The sequence below is a fragment of the Cydia fagiglandana genome, chromosome 11, assembly GCF_963556715.1.
Source record: "Cydia fagiglandana chromosome 11, ilCydFagi1.1, whole genome shotgun sequence".
Taxonomy (NCBI): Eukaryota; Metazoa; Arthropoda; class Insecta; order Lepidoptera; family Tortricidae; genus Cydia; species Cydia fagiglandana.
The window spans coordinates 20006829-20026076 of record NC_085942.1 but is presented as its reverse complement, the minus strand read 5'-3'; the positions used below and the strand labels follow the sequence as shown (position 1 = coordinate 20026076).

The following is a 19248-nucleotide window of genomic DNA, read 5'->3' as shown; positions in this document are numbered from 1 at the left end:
CAATCAAAACATGGCGAATGCAAAAAATTTGCATTAGCCAATCTAAACATCTTGCAAACATTCATTTAAATTTAAGTACGTTAATGTTTGTTGTAAGTACATATACCTAGTATTGATTCCCCATTCCCAAAAGCAAATCTTACGTTTAAGTTTTATGGCATAACGGAAAGTAAGGCCCCCCCCACATCTGGCGTCTTTCGAGCGTCGGTGTCTACAATTCTATGGCCGCTGCTCGAAGCAACGTCGACGCAGCGTCGACGCAACTGCGCAGCGACATCATTTTCCATAGCGCTGGACCGACGCCGACAGACGCCGACGCTCGAAAGACGCTAGATGTGGGGGGGCCCTAAGGATACCATGACAGTGGCAACTAACTCCGTGTATAGTAACAGCACCAGTCATGGGACATTTAAGAGGAAATTTGGAGTATTAATGATATTTCCCTTATACATGTAAATGGTCTACCGCTTAGCGTGTTAAAAGATGAAAGTCCTATCCGTCTTTCATGTTTTAGGCGTGTTGTACCATAGATACTGCAATTAGTTTCCACACATTTAACAAATTAAAACTATGCTTTTTTTCTCCACTCATGGACACCAAAGCTCCAGTAATGGGCCCCCGGTAATGGACGTGGATCCAGTAATGGGCCCCCTATAATGGACATTGCTCTATCAGTATAAAATATTGAAATGGGGAATAAGTTACGGCAAAAAAATCAATTTTTGGTATAAGCTTTTATCGCTGAATGTATTTTTCTTTCCACAGCCAATTATTATTGTATTAGATCCATCGAGACAATTCTAATAAGTATACCCAAACACAATTAGTTAGGGTTTATTGCGATAAAGTTCCCACGGCCACCTCCTCTCTCCATCATCAGATTAGGTCCATGTTATCATAATATTGCATTATCAGCCGATTTGCATACTTAATTACGTACTTACACAAAATTTCAACTGAATCGGAAATCGAAAAGTGGCTCAAATTCAGCTACCAAGATTGGACCCACACTAACTAACAGGGCAAGTTAAATAAAAGTTTGGAAAAACGATATTAATTTATCCGAAGTCCGAGAATACCTCCTGATTGACATATTTCGTAACTACATTTTACTTCTGTATTGTTTAAATATGAAATTATGGCATGGCAAGAATCATTCTGTCAATTGTCCCATCATAGGAGGTACGCACTTTTACAGCTCCTATAATGGGATTGGGCCAAATACCACTATTTTTTACATCTGTGGAGTCACAACATAGGTGTGTTGTATACCTTATCTCATGGTAAATGCAATTAACAAAACACATTCTAGTTTTCATCAAGTATTAATTAATTAAAATTTAATAAATTAACTCACCTCTCTTAGCGAAGTTGTTAAGAATTCGTAGTGGTATTTTTTTTCAGTGACACGACAACTTTTGGGTTGACGCCAATTTCTTAAAAAGCAACCAAATTTAATGAAACTTCAAACTGAAACAGCTCTAGGACTCTTATTTATGATAATATACAGCCAGTGTTTATAAACTACTTTTAGATACTTGTTTTAGAGGAATTATGTTTTTTTGTCCCATTACTGGTTCCACGTCCATTATAGGGTATACTACTATATACAAGTAGGCTCTGATCCAATTATGAATGAGCGAACTCGCCTCTTCCTCCTAATTTCAGTGGTTTCCTGGTTGCACCCTAAAGAAACACCCCGGGTTTCTTTTTGCATCATAACCCCGACCTAAGACGCAGCCACTACGATTATTGATAAACTGAGTTTCTAATCCAGGGGAAGCTATGCCTTCGGTTTCCTTGCTATATTTTCATTAGCCAAAAGGCATCTGGCTAATTTAAAATATTTCGTACTTACTTGTATAAATCAGAAAAAAAATTTTTGGTACTTTAAACATAAATCCCTTAATTGTGTTTTCAGGTACCTCAAATTCCCACATGTAACCTTTACTTTTACTTCATCAAATCATAAAAGCACACAATGGGACCAAAAAAGGGCAAACTAGACGCGAAGATGGCAGCGAAAGCAGCAGGGAAGGCAAACGCAGCGGCGGACGCCAAGTCGATGATGGCCTCGGGGCCTCCGCCGAAGCCGAAGAAGATCCCCCCGCCTCCGGCTTGCTTCACCCCAGAGGACATCGTGAGGTACAAGGAAATGTTTAAGGCACATGATGAAGATAACTTGGAAAAGGTATTCATCATTTCAAAGAAAAAATGCTGTTGGGGGACTATTTAATTGCTTTTAGAAGATATTAAACATAATATATTCACTGCGTAGGTAATTAGTTACGCTCGTGGTGCACTTAGTCTTTCGCTTACTCGGGTATATAGTCGGATATCAATATTAAACACCAGAAATTAAACAACAACTTTGCCCCCTTGTAAAACAAACGTCTCTGTCTGCCTCTCTTGTCGTTCGAAAATGTTCGCGGCCTTCAGTTCTTAAGCACTTTTAGCGCTTGAAAATTCAAAGGCTTCCAGAAGCCTTTCGCTCGTGCAGCACGTGTGACTCAAATATATGAGTTAAACCGTCAATTTAATTTGATTTTATTTATGAATTATATATGTTCACAAAGTCAAATTAGTACTACTGTAAACCACACCATCGAATTTGAAGACTTTGAAACGGCTTGACTAATCAGACCAGAGCGGCTACCGCGAAAACCGAAATTCGCAAATTGCGGGGATCTTTCTCTTTTACTCCAATGAAGGCGTAATTAGAGTGACAGAGAAAAATCCCCGCAATTGACGATTTTCGGTATTGGCGGTAGCCCTACAGACTAGGTACTTACCGTGAAACCAAAATTGTTCAACTTAATAATCTCGTTCCCAACTTCCAAGCTCCGACAAAATTATGTATTCAGTTCCTATCTCGTGTGCTTTTATATATATGTAAAAGATAATTAACGTAAAATCATTAGGACTGGAAGCCTTCTAATCACAGTCAATGTAGGTATCTGATTAATTTATGGACACGTGCCGCTTTATAATTTATGCTTAAGTCGACCGAGACGCACGAGTTTGTGCTTAGGTGCGGTGAGTGTTTTTAATTGAGGTGCTTTTTAGGGTTCATGCTATAGACTCCAGCTAAAGGTAACATAAGGTGCACTTTTTTACTCCACCAGCATTCGTTAACTTCATTTTATGAATATCAAGATATACTTGTTATTTGTTATCGGTGTACCCTTGTTTTGCCGACAATCTTTTCATCGAATATTATTTCATCGACAACGATTCATCGAAACGTTAGTACTAGTAATATTGTTTGGCGTTATTTTGTTTCATATACTATTTACTTCAATTTTTATTACTGCGTAGAAATACTATTCAACGAATATTACTGAATCGCTAATTCGTTTCAAATTATTTTAATTGGCACAACTACTAAACATTGCAATTCATTTGTTCGACGTATTACTTTAATACATTTTTAATTTTATATGTCGTACTATACATTTATACATTTTTCTGTTGTAAGAATTTTAGATTTAGGTTAGGTTAGAACTGCGCCCCACACAGAAACGAACGGCTATAAAAGTCGGTTTAGGTTAGGTTAGAACTGCGACCCCACGCAGAAACGAACGGCTTTCAAAGTAGGTTTAGGTTAGGTTAGAACTGCGACCCCACACAGAATCGAACGGTTTTTAAAGTAGGTTTAGGTTAGGTTAGAATTGCGACCCCACACATAAATGAACGGCTTTCAAAGTAGGTTTAGGTTAGGTTAGAACTGCGACCCCACACAGAATCGAACGGTTTTTAAAGTAGGTTTAGGTTAGGTTAGAATTGCGACCCCACACATAAACGAACGGCTTTCAAAGTAGGTTTAGGTTAGGTTAGAACTGCGACCCCACACAGAATCGAACGGTTTTTAAAGTAGGTTTAAGTTAGGTTAGAACTGCGCCCCACACAGAAACGAACGGCTATCAAAGTCGGTATATAGGTTAGGTTAGAACTGCGACCTCACGCAGAAACGAACGGCTTTCAAAGTAGGTTTAGGTTAGGTTAGAATTGCGACCCCACACATAAACGAACGGCTTTCAAAGTAGGTTTAGGTTAGGTTAGAACTGCGACCCCACACAGAATCGAACGGTTTTTAAAGTAGGTTTAGGTTAGGTTAGAATTGCGACCCCACACATAAACGAACGGCTTTCAAAGTAGGTTTAGGTTAGGTTAGAACTGCGACCCTACACAGAAATGAACGGCTTAAATTATTGTTACCAACCTATTTATAATTTGCCCAAAATGAAAATGGCAGCCTTGTAAAATTATAATTATCTTCAAAATTAGAATGCAAACTTAAAAATACCGCTTTCTCAAAATTATGTCTGTCCAGATAAACAATTTTATATCTTAAACTACCCACATAACATAGCTATAATCGCGCAGAGTGAGCCGACTGACATGACTGCGTTTAATTTCGATAACGAAATATTACAAATTGAAGTCATTTTACGCGTAATAAATTGTATTACTTAAATACAATACAAAATGAAATAAGAAAATCCGTAAAGAAATACCACGATATAAACAATATACAAAATAACTCAAGTACCAATTAAAAGTCCCCGATTTAAATTTACTAGTATCGATTCTTCGACGCAATAACTTGTCGATGAAATGAAAATACTTGAAACGTTGTCTTCGAAATAACATTCGATGAAATGTCTGTCGGCAATTCAAGGGTAAACCTTTGTTATCATTATCAATCACCTACCGGATTCTCTGACCTAGAAAAAGCGATATAACCTAGGTAAGCAAATATTTTTATAAGTGTCACATAATGAAACTCCTGGAGACTAGTTGAGTTGAAACGAAATTGAAAAAAAAAATAGTTATGGTTTTATTTAACATTCTTCAGAAACGAACATGCGGAACCTGGAACCGGCGCTATATATTCTATGGTATAAAAGGGTTTCATTCACTAACTTTAAGATGAATATTGTAAAAGGTTAGGAAATTGCAGGTTGGGTTAGTATTGTGATTTGGTGCGTTGCCAGTGCTTCAGAAGGCTGCACGCCATAGGCGTACCCAGCATTTTTTAAAGGATGGGGCAGAAGTATGGTTACGTGCCTTAATTGTTCCTAAAAATTTTTAGCTTCTCGTCAGACCACAGACCAGGGTGGGGCAAGTTGCTCCACTTGCCCTACCGTGCGTACGCCTATCCTGCACGCTGGCAAGGTCGCCATGTGATGTAGGGGGCGTTGAATGAAGGAGACAACTTGGTTAAAAAATAAACGTTTAATTACCTACACCCATAAAATAAGTAAATATAATTTTTAATTATATATTAAGGCTATGCTGCGAGGCATAGCACACTCACGATATAATATAAAGGTGCAATAATAAGAAACCTTCCGAAAACTTTTATTAATCTTAACCAAATATTTTACAGATACCAATAAAGCTCATCCCACTGATGCTAAGAAAGCTGGGCTTCAACCCCAAAACCGAGGAAGTTAAGGAGATGTTCCGCCTGTTCCTCGAAGACGACCTGGTGGATATGGTGGAGCTTCACGAGTGGTACTTCATGATCGAAGCCAAGCTGCAGTGGGGGGACGACATCGAGCACGAGGTGACCAAAGCCATGCAGACTTTGGGACACGATGATGAGGAAACAGGTAAAACTATGTTAACGGCCTCCTAGTCTAGTCGGCAGGAGACGACCTGGTGGAGACGGCGGGGCTTCACGGGTACTTCATGATCGAAGCCAAGCTACAGTGGGGGGACGGCATCGAGCACGTGGTGACCAAAGCCATGCAGACTTTGGGACACGATGATGAGGAAACAGGTAAAACTATGTTAACGGCCTCCTAGTCTAGTCGGCGGGAGACGAACTGCTGGAGACGGCGGGGCTTCACGAGTGGTACTTCATGATCGAAGCCAAGCTGCAGTGGGGGGACGACATCGAGCATGTGGTGACCAAAGCCATGCAGACTTTGGGACACGATGATGAGGAAACAGGTAAAACTATGTTAACGGCCTCCTAGTCTAGTCGGCGGGAGACGAACTGCTGGAGACGGCGGGGCTTCACGAGTGGTACTTCATGATCGAAGCCAAGCTACAGTGGGGGGACGACATCGAGCACGTGGTGACCAAAGCCATGCAGACTTTGGGACACGATGATAAGGAAACAGGTAAAACTATGTTAACGGCCTCCTAGTCTAGTCGGCAGGAGACGAACTGCTGGAGACGGCGGGGCTTCAGAGCCCTTCAACGTGCACACTAGCGCCACAGCTAAATAATCGTGATTATTTAAATTTGACGAAAGATATTGAAAAAAGGGGGCCGCTACGTACTGTATTGTGTATTTAAGTACCTTTTGAATACATCAAACTAGTTTTTATGTTGCTGGTTTCGTCGATCTAGGAACTCAAAACAAAAACGGCCGTTTTAACTTTGGACGCATAGATTGATGAATCCAGCAACATAAAAACTAGTCTGATGTATTCAAAAGGTACTTAAATACACAATACAGTACGTAGCGGCCCCCTTTTTTCAATATCTTTAGTCAAATTTAAATAATCACGATTATTTAGCTTTGGCGCTAGTGTGCACGTTGAAGGGCTCTTAACGAGTGGTACTTCATGATCGAGTTGGTGGTTAACGGGCTCCTAGCCCAATCGGTAGACCGGTAGTGATTGTGGAGTCAATAGGGGCATTTATTTGTGGGTTTATTACGTACAATTTTGTTTTCTGAGTTATAGATGTTTTTGTGTAGATGTGTTCGTGGCAGAATGCCGGGATAACGCGGGGAAAAAGAAAATATGTTTTTGTGTATACAATAATTTATATTTAATTATCGCCGTCTGCTACTCACAACACAACTAGCTAGTTCCATGTAAAATTGTCCTATAATATTTATTATTTATTTCTGTTCTATTCTACAGGGTTGTGTGCCTTAGATGTTCTTAAAACAGAGCTGTTTACGTGGGGGGAGCCGTTTTCGGAAGAAGAATTCGTAGACTGGGTCAAACTGGCGATGAAAGACAAAACTTACGACGTGAATTCTGGAGGGTTCAATTATGTCAAGTTTATTGAAAATATGAACGCGAAGGTATGCTTAACATTGATCTTAATGATTTCAGTACTTACTGAGACACATTGATTAATGAGACACATATATATTGGATTGGTGCTACAAAATTCGAAGGGGAAAATTATAAATACTTAAAATCTATAATAATTAAAATAATTGTATGTAAGCTACGTAGCGCCACGTCGTTGTCCATATCACCTTCGTAGCGAAAATGCATTGTAAGTAGTTAGATGCGTTATATATGACAGCGTGTCGCCGTGATTAGTGCTGAATGGATTAAAAAAAAAACTCACCGAAAACGGTTGGAGCAGTTTATTGTTATGAGTCATGGGACCCATGAGCAATGAAACGTTAAATTTTATTTTTGAGTGTCTCACTAATTGGCATTGGCAAGTGCTCTCCACTGGTTTTCCAAAACTTTCGATTTTGTGCTTCTTCCAGCCTTACAATAGCTGTCAAAGCAAGGCGTCAATGGTCTCGCTATTTATCTCCATCTTACTTACCCCGCCGCACGGCTTACCCCGCCTACGCTTCTCTACCGGCATTAATTTTGTTTAACCCACATATCCGGATGCATACGATAGACGTGGCCGGTCCAATTCCATTTGAGTCTGGCGTTATTTTTGCCAACCTCAGCAATGTTTTAGAGTGCAGCGTAGTGTTCCAGACCCGCTTGGCCCTTTTAACACCTAATAACATAACACTTCACTTCCAGGACGACAGAGCGAATAAGGAACCAATAAACTACTTCAAGCTAGACCAGAAGACTCTGGCCGCCTTGGCTATAAAGAAGGCTCAAGAAGAGAAGGAGGAACAGGAGAAGAAGGAAGCGGAGAAGAAAGCGAGAGAAGAGGCCAAGAGGCTGAAGTTGATAGCTGATGGGTTACTACAACCCGATTAGTTTGGGCCCAAATGGTTTCATGGTATTCCAAATACAGGTTTATAAATAAAATTTTGGAATCACAAAATATAAAAATATCGTAAAATATGAAAAATACCTTTTGGTTTGAAAAGAAGTAGTTTATTAATTTGGAATTTGGAATAGCTAGAGGTGGATACCACCCGATTAGTTTGGTCGCAAAAGGTAAAGGTAATACGTATTCAAATTAGAGGTTTTTACAAAAAAATGGTAATTATATAGGTATGTAAATAGTCTACCTATGGGTTAAAAAAAATGATTTGGATATAAAAAGAAACTTGAATTATCCTGTGTGTTTGATTTTTTATGTTGAGTATTTGTAACTAGTGATGATAGAAACTTCTGATAGTTCTGGTACTGCTACATGTATACATTTGGCTTCAGTGGTAGATAGCGCTACCAAAGAAAATGTATTGTTATATACTCGTAGAGATACCCTGTACCTATACATAGTTTGACAGCCGAAGCACATGTCGTTGGACCGCGTCATATGTATTGTTATCACACTTATCACTGATTTAACAAATGTCAACTTTTGACAATTAGAGTTACCGCATAATAATTATACTCGTATGGAGCTGTACAGTGCCATCTCGTTTAGGTGTGAAATTCGAAGCACACATCTTAACTGCTGTTGAAATGGATCTTTTGTCTAAAGAAGTTGAAGGTACGCCGGGTTTTAAGCATTCTATATTTCATCGTTTCATACAAAGAAGGTAAAACGGGATTACGTATTTCTTAATTACTTAATAATTTAATATTTAGGAAGATTACTCAGAAGCAATCTAATCATAATCATCCAATATAAATCTGTTCATCTTTTTAAGCGCTGGAAAATACAAACTAAGTACCTACCTAAAAGGCAAATAGGAGCACAAAACAGGAGCTTCAATATTCCTTCTCAATAAATCTTATCGGGGACGACACAATCGAACTTAATAATGTAGTAACAACCACAACAAAGCACCCAATTTATAGATAGGTCCTTTGTTTTAACTTGATACTCATAAATAGAGATACCGCAACTGCGTGCGTTATTGTAGAAATTTCGTGGATAATGCTCTATGGGACAGAACACACAGAGTGGCGCTGTTGAAACTAATAAGGCCTTTGCATATGCACGCATCCTAATTTTTCAACGCAAAATGCGTACCACAAAGTTATGCTAGGAGGTCAGATAACCTGGTGAAAGTTAATCCAATTTAATCAGAACCTGGTTAGAACACAAATGCACAAAATAAATTCATGGACAACGAGCTCAACGTACTACTTAAAGCCTTTAAGTTAAAGGTCTTTAAGAGCACCAGGCCCAAATCGGGCTCCTCCGAAAGAGATGTAGGTAATTACTATTCATTTATAATTAGGCCCCTTTTGGTATTTTTTTTGTGAATTTTTTCTTTTTAGGTAGGTGCAATAGATATTCGGTATTCGGCCGAATAGTAGGCAACATTCGGCCGAATACCGAATATTCGGCAAAGTGGCCGAATAGGCCGAATACCGAATAGTTGCCGAATATTCGTGGCATCTCTAATGAGAATACAAAAAAAGTAATTTTTCAGCAACCAACATCAAAATCCACTTGACTTAAAACTTCATACAACTTGCTAAAAAAGAAAAATACTTAAAATTTCAACATTGCTTGGATATGAAAATTATAGGTACTAAAGATGTAAAATGTTGAAGATAAGATTCCACGCGGACGAAGTCGCGGGCAACAGCTAGTTTGTACATATATGTACTATGTATTGTACTCTAGGGCTGTATGTTGCATCGCGGATCGCCACGATCCGCACCGACATTGCGTTACGTGTGTTCTGCGCTTTTGCGTCCCACACTGACATAAAAGGCGGTTTAATACCAAATGGATTCATTAAAATAGCTTTTAACTATATTGTACTCTAAAGTGGGACAGCACTCGCTGTTATTTTCATAAATTTAATGCAATATTTCCAAAGGCGAAACAATTGGGGAAGAGTTTAATCGTCTGAGTAATTATTTCCTTAATTGGCCTTTCCGCCATGTTTTTGGGTAATTCCGTTTTTAGCATTGGCGAAATGAAGCGTGATACGATACGTTCGAATTATTGCGTCGAAATGGCGCGCCAATTTCAACGTAAATAGAAACGTGAAAGCAACATATTTTACTGACGATTGGTAGCCTTTATCGTCATAAGAACAAGGTTGACGAATGGTCACTGAATTGCGTTGTTTTGTAGGTAATGTCGGCTCTAATTAAGGTAGGTGATGGGTTCGGAAACGGCCGGACACTATTTTCCGGATGACTTGTTGGGTCGTCTGTTTGCTCGCGGTTTCATCGCGTGATTAGTGATGTTATCGTCCTAGGAATATTCCTTACTCGGACTTTAAGCAAGCTATCTCCAAAAGGAACAAAATCCTTTTGAAAGTATTTCCAATGTGTCTGATATACACTTTACTTTGCAGAGATTTACCAATGCCTTCATCTTTCTAGTGTTATCCCGGATTTGAATTATAATTATGAAAATACAGGATTGGAAACTGTTTTGAAGTCATAATTGTTTATTTATTTACACGAAACTAGCCTAGCGGTAAGAGCGAGCGACTTTCAAACTGGAGATTACGGTTTCAAACCCCGGCTCGTATCAATGAAATATTTACCAGTCGCTTTTCGGTGAACGAAAATAGGAACTAATCCCAAAAAGGCCTAGTTCACCTCTGGGTTGGAAAGTCAGACGGCAATCGCTTCCGTGAACCCAAGTTTCAATTCGCTACGCCAATTACCAAGTGGACCTTAGGCTTCCATGAGCAAAAAGTGGGAAAACCGTCCCTGAGCTTCCGTGGCAAAAAGCCGGGACAACGAGATATCAAGATGTTACATTTTCCCCACTTTCAAGAATGTTTCCTTGCACCGGACATGGACCAGGAATGTTCCTGGTGCGGAATGTTCCCATGAATGTGCCCATAGCCCGTCCCTACCCTTGCTTGATGGGTTCCGGTCTCTAAACGTGGCGCTAATGTCACTGTCGGTATATTCGGAAGGCGTAATCACAGTTCACGCCCACGATGAGGCCTTTATCGTTCTTTGGCTCGGTGATTTTATTGTGGGTGCCAGTGTTATTGTCAACAATGACCCACAGATAAACAAATACCTTAAAACTAGCATACTTAATTACAATTTTACTTGGGTGAAGTTGAACTGTCATGACGTTAGGGTTCCGAGGGTAGATAGTTATGCCAACCCTAATTTTCAATTAATTGAATAAAAAATCAGAAATCATTGTATTTAATATTCTTCGGTTACCGCAATAGGTACTTAAAAAAATAAAAAATTAATTCGGCCATATTGAAAAAAAATGGCGGCGTCAAAAACTGCCAGGGTCCCTCTATGACATTTGGTCGAGCACCCCCCACTTAGGTCTGACCATTTGGCCGGGCCGTCATACATTTTTCTGACCGGAAGCGGTAGACCAAAAGTCGGAATTTTCTGGGGGTAAGGACTACACCTAAACTATCGTGAATATTCATGGTATAAACTACGATAAATAAATAATCTCTCGTTCGCGAGAACATTCTCAGAAGTTACCGTTAAGTTGGAAAGTTCTCGTGAGTGCATTGCTACCTGAAACCTCTCTTTGAAAGACAGTGTGTGCATGCTGCATGCGGTTTAAATAGATTATTCGCTTTGAGGCCTTTTGCCCTTTAATTCAATTTCGCTGGCGCTGCATACCGAGTTTGAATTTCCAACGCAAACGTGTTTTTTTAGGTGTGACAGAAAAACGAGAAACAAGGGAACACTGGCGTTTCGTGGTTAGAACGTTGAATATCGTCATTTATTTAGATTTAAACACTAGTTTATTATTTACTCTAACGGGACTTAATTACCTCCAACGTTTGCAGGACGGCATTATCCCCGTGGTCTCGGAGAAAGACGAGTCATTTTAAAGAGTTTTTTAAACTTTACATTATTAGAAATATTCACTGCCTTCACTTGTGACTAGTGGTCGCAATCTTCAGCCAGTGAAATATATATTTATAGATTTGGGGTTTGGGGCTTGAAGGTTTTTAGCTCCGTACTTAACCGCCCAGCCCTAGAAAGAACCATGTAACAAAATATACCATCCCTCTGGTACCTACTGTACAAATGTTATGTCATGTCGTTTAAAATGGCATAACAACGCTTAGGTAACTCCATACATATTCAAATAACGTTTTCATAATCCTTGCAATATCGTCTTGTGAGCAATGGGACGACTAAATACGACATCGGCTAAAATAGCTCCAAGAACCACATCAAATCAAACCAAAACACACCTTATTTTAAAGAAGGTAAGGTTGGGATTGCTTTGGGAAGTCATGAATGTAGATTTAAACGTGAAGACAGACAGAGGGACAATTAGCGCGTGAAATTGTGTCCACATTTTTAACGGGCGCTTTAACTTCCATGGGTAATGTGATGAGATTCTTTCTTGTGACCTTTAAGGATAAATTGGATCTTTCTTTATGTCAAATTTCATATGGGTTTAATGGAAATTAAGGGCGACTTGTTCTTAATGGAAATTAAGGATGAGGTGCTCGTCGAAAAATGAACGGATCAACGGTAAAGGCGGCCAGGGTTGCCTGATACCTATAAATATATTTTGGCCTATATATTTTGGCCCTCGTCTGTGACATATGTGCGGTAGGATATGGCTGGTTTTATTTTTTGTTTTATAATGCAACAATATAAATATGACTTTTGGAATAAAACTGCCTTAAAGAAAACTTACCTTATGATTCAAGAGCTCTGGGCTTTGGCGAGACTGGCGGCAGCAGCTAGAGTTATCCAAACAAAACTAGGATGGTTCAAAAATACGACAAAACGCTGTGAATAACGGTAAACAGATTATTTATAGGTACTGTGTATAAAAATGTATGAAAGAATCCCACGGGGAAATATGTTTACCACAAACTTATGAATATGCGTCGATAATAGGTACTAGCGTAATCAATCCCAGAAATCAAACTATTTCTAAGTTTCGTATATGTTTAGCTTAACTTTAGGATTGGATCCCAAACTTGGGGGTCAGAAGTTTGCCATCGATTTATTCTGACGGACCCTGAGGGCCGGAACAAATTCGAAGATCGTCTATATCTGTATTCGCACTCTAATTGAAGTGGCAGTGATCAGGGCTCGGAACCGGTATTTTTTAAAAACCCCCAAATATACCAATATTTTGAATTATTTTATGCTCTTTACGTAAGACTGGATCATGTATTTAGGTAACGAATTTGTGTTATCAGATTGTCCAATTAAAAAAGAAATAATAAACCAAAGAACGAAAAAGAACATAATAATACCGGTATTTTTGTATGGAGCAAAAACCGGTTTCCGAGCCCTGGCAGTGATAAAGAAAGACGGATTTTCAAGTTCAACGACTTACTCCTATTTCATGAAATGGTTATAATATGGAATCATGAGCATTGACTGGGTTTCAACTGTTTCAAGGCACGAGGGTTAAACAAACTAAGTAGGTATGCTCCCTACTAAACACACAATTTTTCACCACATCAATGCGAGCAAAAATTTTAACCGTAAAACATTACAAATCGAATCCAAATGAGCATTATTAAATATTAATCATTCAAAATCATTAGTAAAAAGCCAGTTCTAACCAGCCAACACTAGGAAATAACTCAAAATTTGCATCAGATTACTTGGCCAATCGCCTGGATAAAATGCAACTCTCATCACTCATAAATTTTTAAATTTACCAGCTGGTGTGATGTTATTTTAATGTTACAAGTCCATTGTTTATCAATGGACCTTATATCTTCACAATAAGGTTTAATTTCGAGTTAACAGAGCTCAGTGTGGACGATGGGACATAAACAGAATGTTTCATTTCCGTTCAATCTCGCCAGGAAATCATGTGCCAGCTTCTGGCTAGATGACGGGCGATAAATGCCTTGTTTTGCAGATTATCCAACAACAATTTACAGAGTCAGATGGCAGTCGGTTTCGTAAAGACTAGTGCCTACGTCAGTCTTTGTGATTAGTTGTCAAGCAGCAGCAGTGGCGTAGCTAGACGTGGGCAAAGTGGGGTCACGCCCACAGCCTCGCACTTAAAGTTGTCTCGCGGCCTCGCGGAAGCCAACCCTTTTTATTATCATGGTAATACACGTAGAAACACTTCTAGTGTTGCGGGCGTCCATGGGCGGCGGTAATCGCTTACCATCAGGTGATCCGTCTGCTCGTTTGCCTCCTATATCATAAAAAACAGAAAGAAAGAAAAGGCCTCGCAGAGAACTTCGCTCATGGCTAGGTTAGTTCACGCTACGCCACTGCCATGCAGGGCTGCAGGCTCCCACGAGCCGTGGCAAAATGCCGGGATAACTCAAGGAAGAAGAATCCACAGTGACACAATCCAAATCAAGTGTTCCTCTTTTACGTTCTACATTTGCTCGTGTATTTATTTAGAATATTTAGATACTTAACTGTAAGTTACGCTGCTAAGTGATCTCAAGTTTAAATAACAAATAAAGTTTTACCAAAGTGAAATTATGTGGGTACAGTATTTCATCTCAAACAAACGTAGAAACTACATCACTCAATTAAGTAAAGGCTCAATTGGGCCGCTCGCAAATACATAAGTGAGTAAAAGTCTGATGCCGATTTCACAAGTTATGATGTTGAACTGGGTTTGATGCCACCTGGAAGATACCTTGTTACGCTGATTAGTGCAAGAAAGATTGAAGTGTAACTCGTACGTGAGATGTACGCCAATCACCAAAACGAAACGATGGTGAAGGTCGTATCAAACAAGATCAAAACCATTTACAACAACTTGTTAAATCAGAATTGCTCTCCTGGAGATGCACTGCAAGTCGTACCTTTCGGGTTGTGTGCATTCGTTGGCCAAATATATGCTAGCTGAAGAAGTTACCGGTTAAGTTACTGTCCTCCTCTCTACACTGTGTTTTTTCTTCAACTCAATAAACACAGCTGTAGGCTGTAAGCTCGGAAAACAACAGACGAGCGCAAAGTGGAAGCGAACTTGCCCCGGGGACACCGGTACCTACTAGGGACAATGGGGCCTCATTCAACATGAGGTTTAGGATCTTACTGTTTTTACACACCGTATATGAGTATTAAAGCTATATGTGTTGGGTGTTTGTTTGTTAATCAAACGAACTTTTTTTCCTTACATTAAGATGTTTGGCTAGTTTAGGAGCTCCTGATTCTGTGCGGATTTTTTAAAATTTTAATTTTAATATTTATTTATATAGGTCCATAAAATTGTTAGTATTACAAGTTCTTACATTTAGGAGTTAGTGCCTAGGTACATGCTAAAAGCATGTAGGCACTACAACTCCTTAACACGAAATAACTTGTGCCAAAAAAATATAAGCCTGATATAATTATTCGATTGAATTACGAAAATACCCTCACAATATCTCAGAGGAAGATTTTTAGGACATACTGTGAAATTGCGCTTATATTGCACAGAATGAGGAACTTTATCAGACCCAATTCTACCGAAACCTGGAGAAAAAAGTCGTAATATACATAAGATAGCTTGAGCAACGTCGAACAGTTCCTGGTCTGTGTGAAAATAAACATAGTGGAGAGAGCACGACTGTAACTGAGCCAGACACCCGAAATGTCGCTTTACATTAGCATCTCTTGGTATTTCCGCGAAACTGGGCTGTTAACAAAATAGAAGTGCATCTACGAGTGCCCAGCCACACACTATTTGCACAAGACTGTTTGACATAAGTGTTGGTAGGAACTCGAGTCTTTTGAGTCTACATTTAAAAGCATTTAGTTTTAGCGCTTAAAAAGGGTCCCGGGTCACGACTCGGAGGAAGGCACGAGGAAGGACAATCCCTTTATTGAGTCTTTTTAGCGCTACTCAAAAGAACCTACGAATAAAGACTCCGTCAACAATTTTATAAGTTTTGAATTACAAAACGTTAGAAGGAAATTATTTCATGATTTGTGTATCTTGCATATTATTAACTAGCTGTGCCCGCGGCTCCGCCCGCGTGGAATTCGGTTTGTGTCAGTAAGCTGCTAAATATATAAATTAAAAAAAGCGGCCAAGTGCGAGTCGGACTCGCCCATGAAGGGTTCCGTACCAGCAAGTAACATAATAAAATTGCGGTTTACGATTTATGACGTATTAAAAAAAAACTACTTATCATATCTCGTTCAAACCAATTTTCGGTGGAAGTTTGCATGGTAATGTATATCATATATATTTTTTTTTAGATTTATCATTCTCTTATTTTAGAAGTTGCAGGGGGGGGGGACACACATTTTACCACTTTGGAAGTGTCTCTCGCGCAAACTATTCAGTTTAGAAAAAAATGATATTAGAAACCTCTATATTATTTTTGAAGACCTATCCATAGACACCCCACTCGTATGGGTTTGATGAAAATATTTTTTTTGAGTTTCAGTTCTAAGTATGGGGAACCCCCAAAATTTATTGTTTTTTTTTTTCTATTTTTGTGTGAAAATCTTAATGCGGTTCACATAATACATCTACTTACCAAGTTTCAAGAGTATAGTTCTTATAGTTTCGGAAAAAAGTGGCTGTGACATACACGGACAGACAGACGGACAGACAGACGGACAGACAGACGGACAGACAGACGGACAGACATGACGAATCTATAAGGGTTCCGTTTTTTGCCATTGGCTACGGAACCCTAAAAATAGTAAATTACATTACGCTATATTTTTTTATTCAAAAAATTATAACATTTATAATTTCCTGCATGATAATTTCTTAAAAGAATTCTATCTTCTTGTTTCATACTTTTTAGAGCGCGATTTGTAGTAGTCCGACTACGCCCGACTCTTTTAGTATGAGAAAGTCGAAGTCGCCTAGCTTTGGACCGCGTGCAGTGCGCCACATACGTCGGGCAATTCCCGACTCCTTTAGTATGAGGGCGCCGAAGGAGCCCGGTTTTGGAACGCATTCAGCGCGCCACGTGCGTCGGTCTTAGCCCGACGCTTTGAGTATGAGGGTGCCTTCGGCTCCCAACTATGGCAAGCGTACAGCGTGTCACGTACGTCGGTCTACGCTCGTCTCTTTGAGTATGAGGGCGCCGAAGGCGCCCGACTTTGGTAACCATACAGCGTGTCACGTACGTCTCTTTTAGTATGAGAAAGTCGAAGTCGCCTGGCTTTGGACCGCGTGCAGCGCGCCACGTACGTCGGGTTAAGTCCAAAGCAGTGCCGGATTAAGATATTTTGATGCCCTAAGCATTTCTAGATCATGGTGCCCCCTCTCCCTAGGGTCATTAAGATAATTTTTCGATATAAAAAACGCAATTTTACTTTTAGTCCCAACCAGGCGCGAATCCAGGATTTCATACAGAGAAGGGATGGGACAGTTTTCTATCAGTCTAGCTTCGCATAGGGCTCGATATTTAAGGGTTTCTGCGAGGTTGTTTTCATACAGCAAAGATGCAAGAAAGAATTACGCGCCATTATTTTTGCAAATTAGCTTTTGGACAGCTAAAAAAAATCGTGTGGTAAAAACGATGTGTCTGTCCCTAATTTTAAAATTTGTTCTACTTTTTCAACCTGGCATTTTGGTGGCCCTAAGCATGTGCTTGTTTTGCTTATAAATCGGTTAATCCGGCACTGGTCCGAAGGTTTGACTATGAGTGCGCCTTCGGCGCCCGGCTTTGGTAAGCGTACAGCGTGTCACGTACGTCCGGCTAAGGTTAAGGCATTCAGAAGTTAAGGTGTAATAAAGAAACTCACATAAATAAATATATACCTACATACAAACACGAACGCTGAAAACACAATACACTCTCTCTCTCTTTTGGGTAGTCGTGAAAAAGGTGGCACTGTGCAATGAGGGGTAATTAATTTACACTCATTTAATTTTGTTGTATATTATTAAATCGACATAATTATTCAATTGATTTGTTGATGTCCGTCGTCCTTGAACCTTCCTCGGTGGCTATTCATGTCACTACGTATTAAATTCAGCGCCATCTGTTAGTTTACCAGGGTACTCAATAGTGGTAGCACATATTTGAAAAAACTTTGCCCCTGCTTCCTAAGTAGCGCCATAAGATTCAGGGGCGAACTTAAATCAAGCGAGTGTTGTGGCTACCCCCCCTTTTATGGATTGAATTTTTATAGCCTATAACCTGGCCGTAGATTTTCTCGACAGATTAGTAAAGTGTGCATCAAAATCCGTTCAGCCGTTTTCACGTGATGCGCGTTCAAATAAACAGACAAACAGATAAACAGATAAACAGACAAACAGACAAAAATTCTAAAAACTGTTGGAACGTGTTCTGTTATCGATTCTAAGTATCCCCAGCCAACTTTTTTTCAAATATCTTCCATGTACAGACTTTCGACCCTCTACAGCTTTATTATATGTATAGACTAGCTGTGCCCGCGGCTCCGCCCGCGTGGAATTCGGTTTGTGTCAGTAAGCTGCTAAATATATAAATTAAAAAAAGCGGCCAAGTGCGAGTCGGACTCGCCCATGAAGGGTTCCGTACCAGCAAGTAACATAATAAAATTGCGGTTTACGATTTATGACGTATTAAAAAAAAACTACTTATCATATCTCGTTCAAACCAATTTTCGGTGGAAGTTTGCATGGTAATGTATATCATATATATTTTTTTTTAGATTTATCATTCTCTTATTTTAGAAGTTGCAGGGGGGGGGGACACACATTTTACCACTTTGGAAGTGTCTCTCGCGCAAACTATTCAGTTTAGAAAAAAATGATATTAGAAACCTCTATATTATTTTTGAAGACCTATCCATAGACACCCCACTCGTATGGGTTTGATGAAAATATTTTTTTTGAGTTTCAGTTCTAAGTATGGGGAACCCCCAAAATTTATTGTTTTTTTTTTTCTATTTTTGTGTGAAAATCTTAATGCGGTTCACATAATACATCTACTTACCAAGTTTCAAGAGTATAGTTCTTATAGTTTCGGAAAAAAGTGGCTGTGACATACACGGACAGACAGACGGACAGACAGACGGACAGACAGACGGACAGACAGACGGACAGACATGACGAATCTATAAGGGTTCCGTTTTTTGCCATTGGCTACGGAACCCTAAAAATAGTAAATTACATTACGCTATATTTTTTTATTCAAAAAATTATAACATTTATAATTTCCTGCATGATAATTTCTTAAAAGAATTCTATCTTCTTGTTTCATACTTTTTAGAGCGCGATTTGTAGTAGTCCGACTACGCCCGACTCTTTTAGTATGAGAAAGTCGAAGTCGCCTAGCTTTGGACCGCGTGCAGTGCGCCACATACGTCGGGC

The 19248-nt window shown here is 39.4% G+C and overlaps 1 protein-coding gene and 1 long non-coding RNA gene across 2 annotated transcripts; one reads left to right on the top strand and one right to left on the bottom strand.

The window, feature by feature from the left end:
• Positions 1 to 1950: 1950 nt before the first annotated feature.
• On the top strand, positions 1951 to 8047 carry LOC134668600 (uncharacterized). Its single transcript, XM_063526040.1, has 4 exons — positions 1951 to 2191; positions 5393 to 5618; positions 6888 to 7054; positions 7752 to 8047. Exons 1-4 carry the CDS (start codon positions 1982 to 1984, stop codon positions 7935 to 7937), a joined length of 789 nt encoding a protein of 262 aa, XP_063382110.1. The 5' UTR covers positions 1951 to 1981; the 3' UTR covers positions 7938 to 8047.
• Positions 8048 to 18480: 10433 nt separating this feature from the next.
• On the bottom strand, positions 18481 to 18950 carry LOC134669146 (uncharacterized). The gene is made up of 2 exons (XR_010098863.1): positions 18735 to 18950; positions 18481 to 18699 (listed from the first exon to the last, which is right to left on the bottom strand). It is a non-coding gene; the product is annotated as an uncharacterized LOC134669146 (long non-coding RNA).
• Positions 18951 to 19248: the final 298 nt, after the last annotated feature.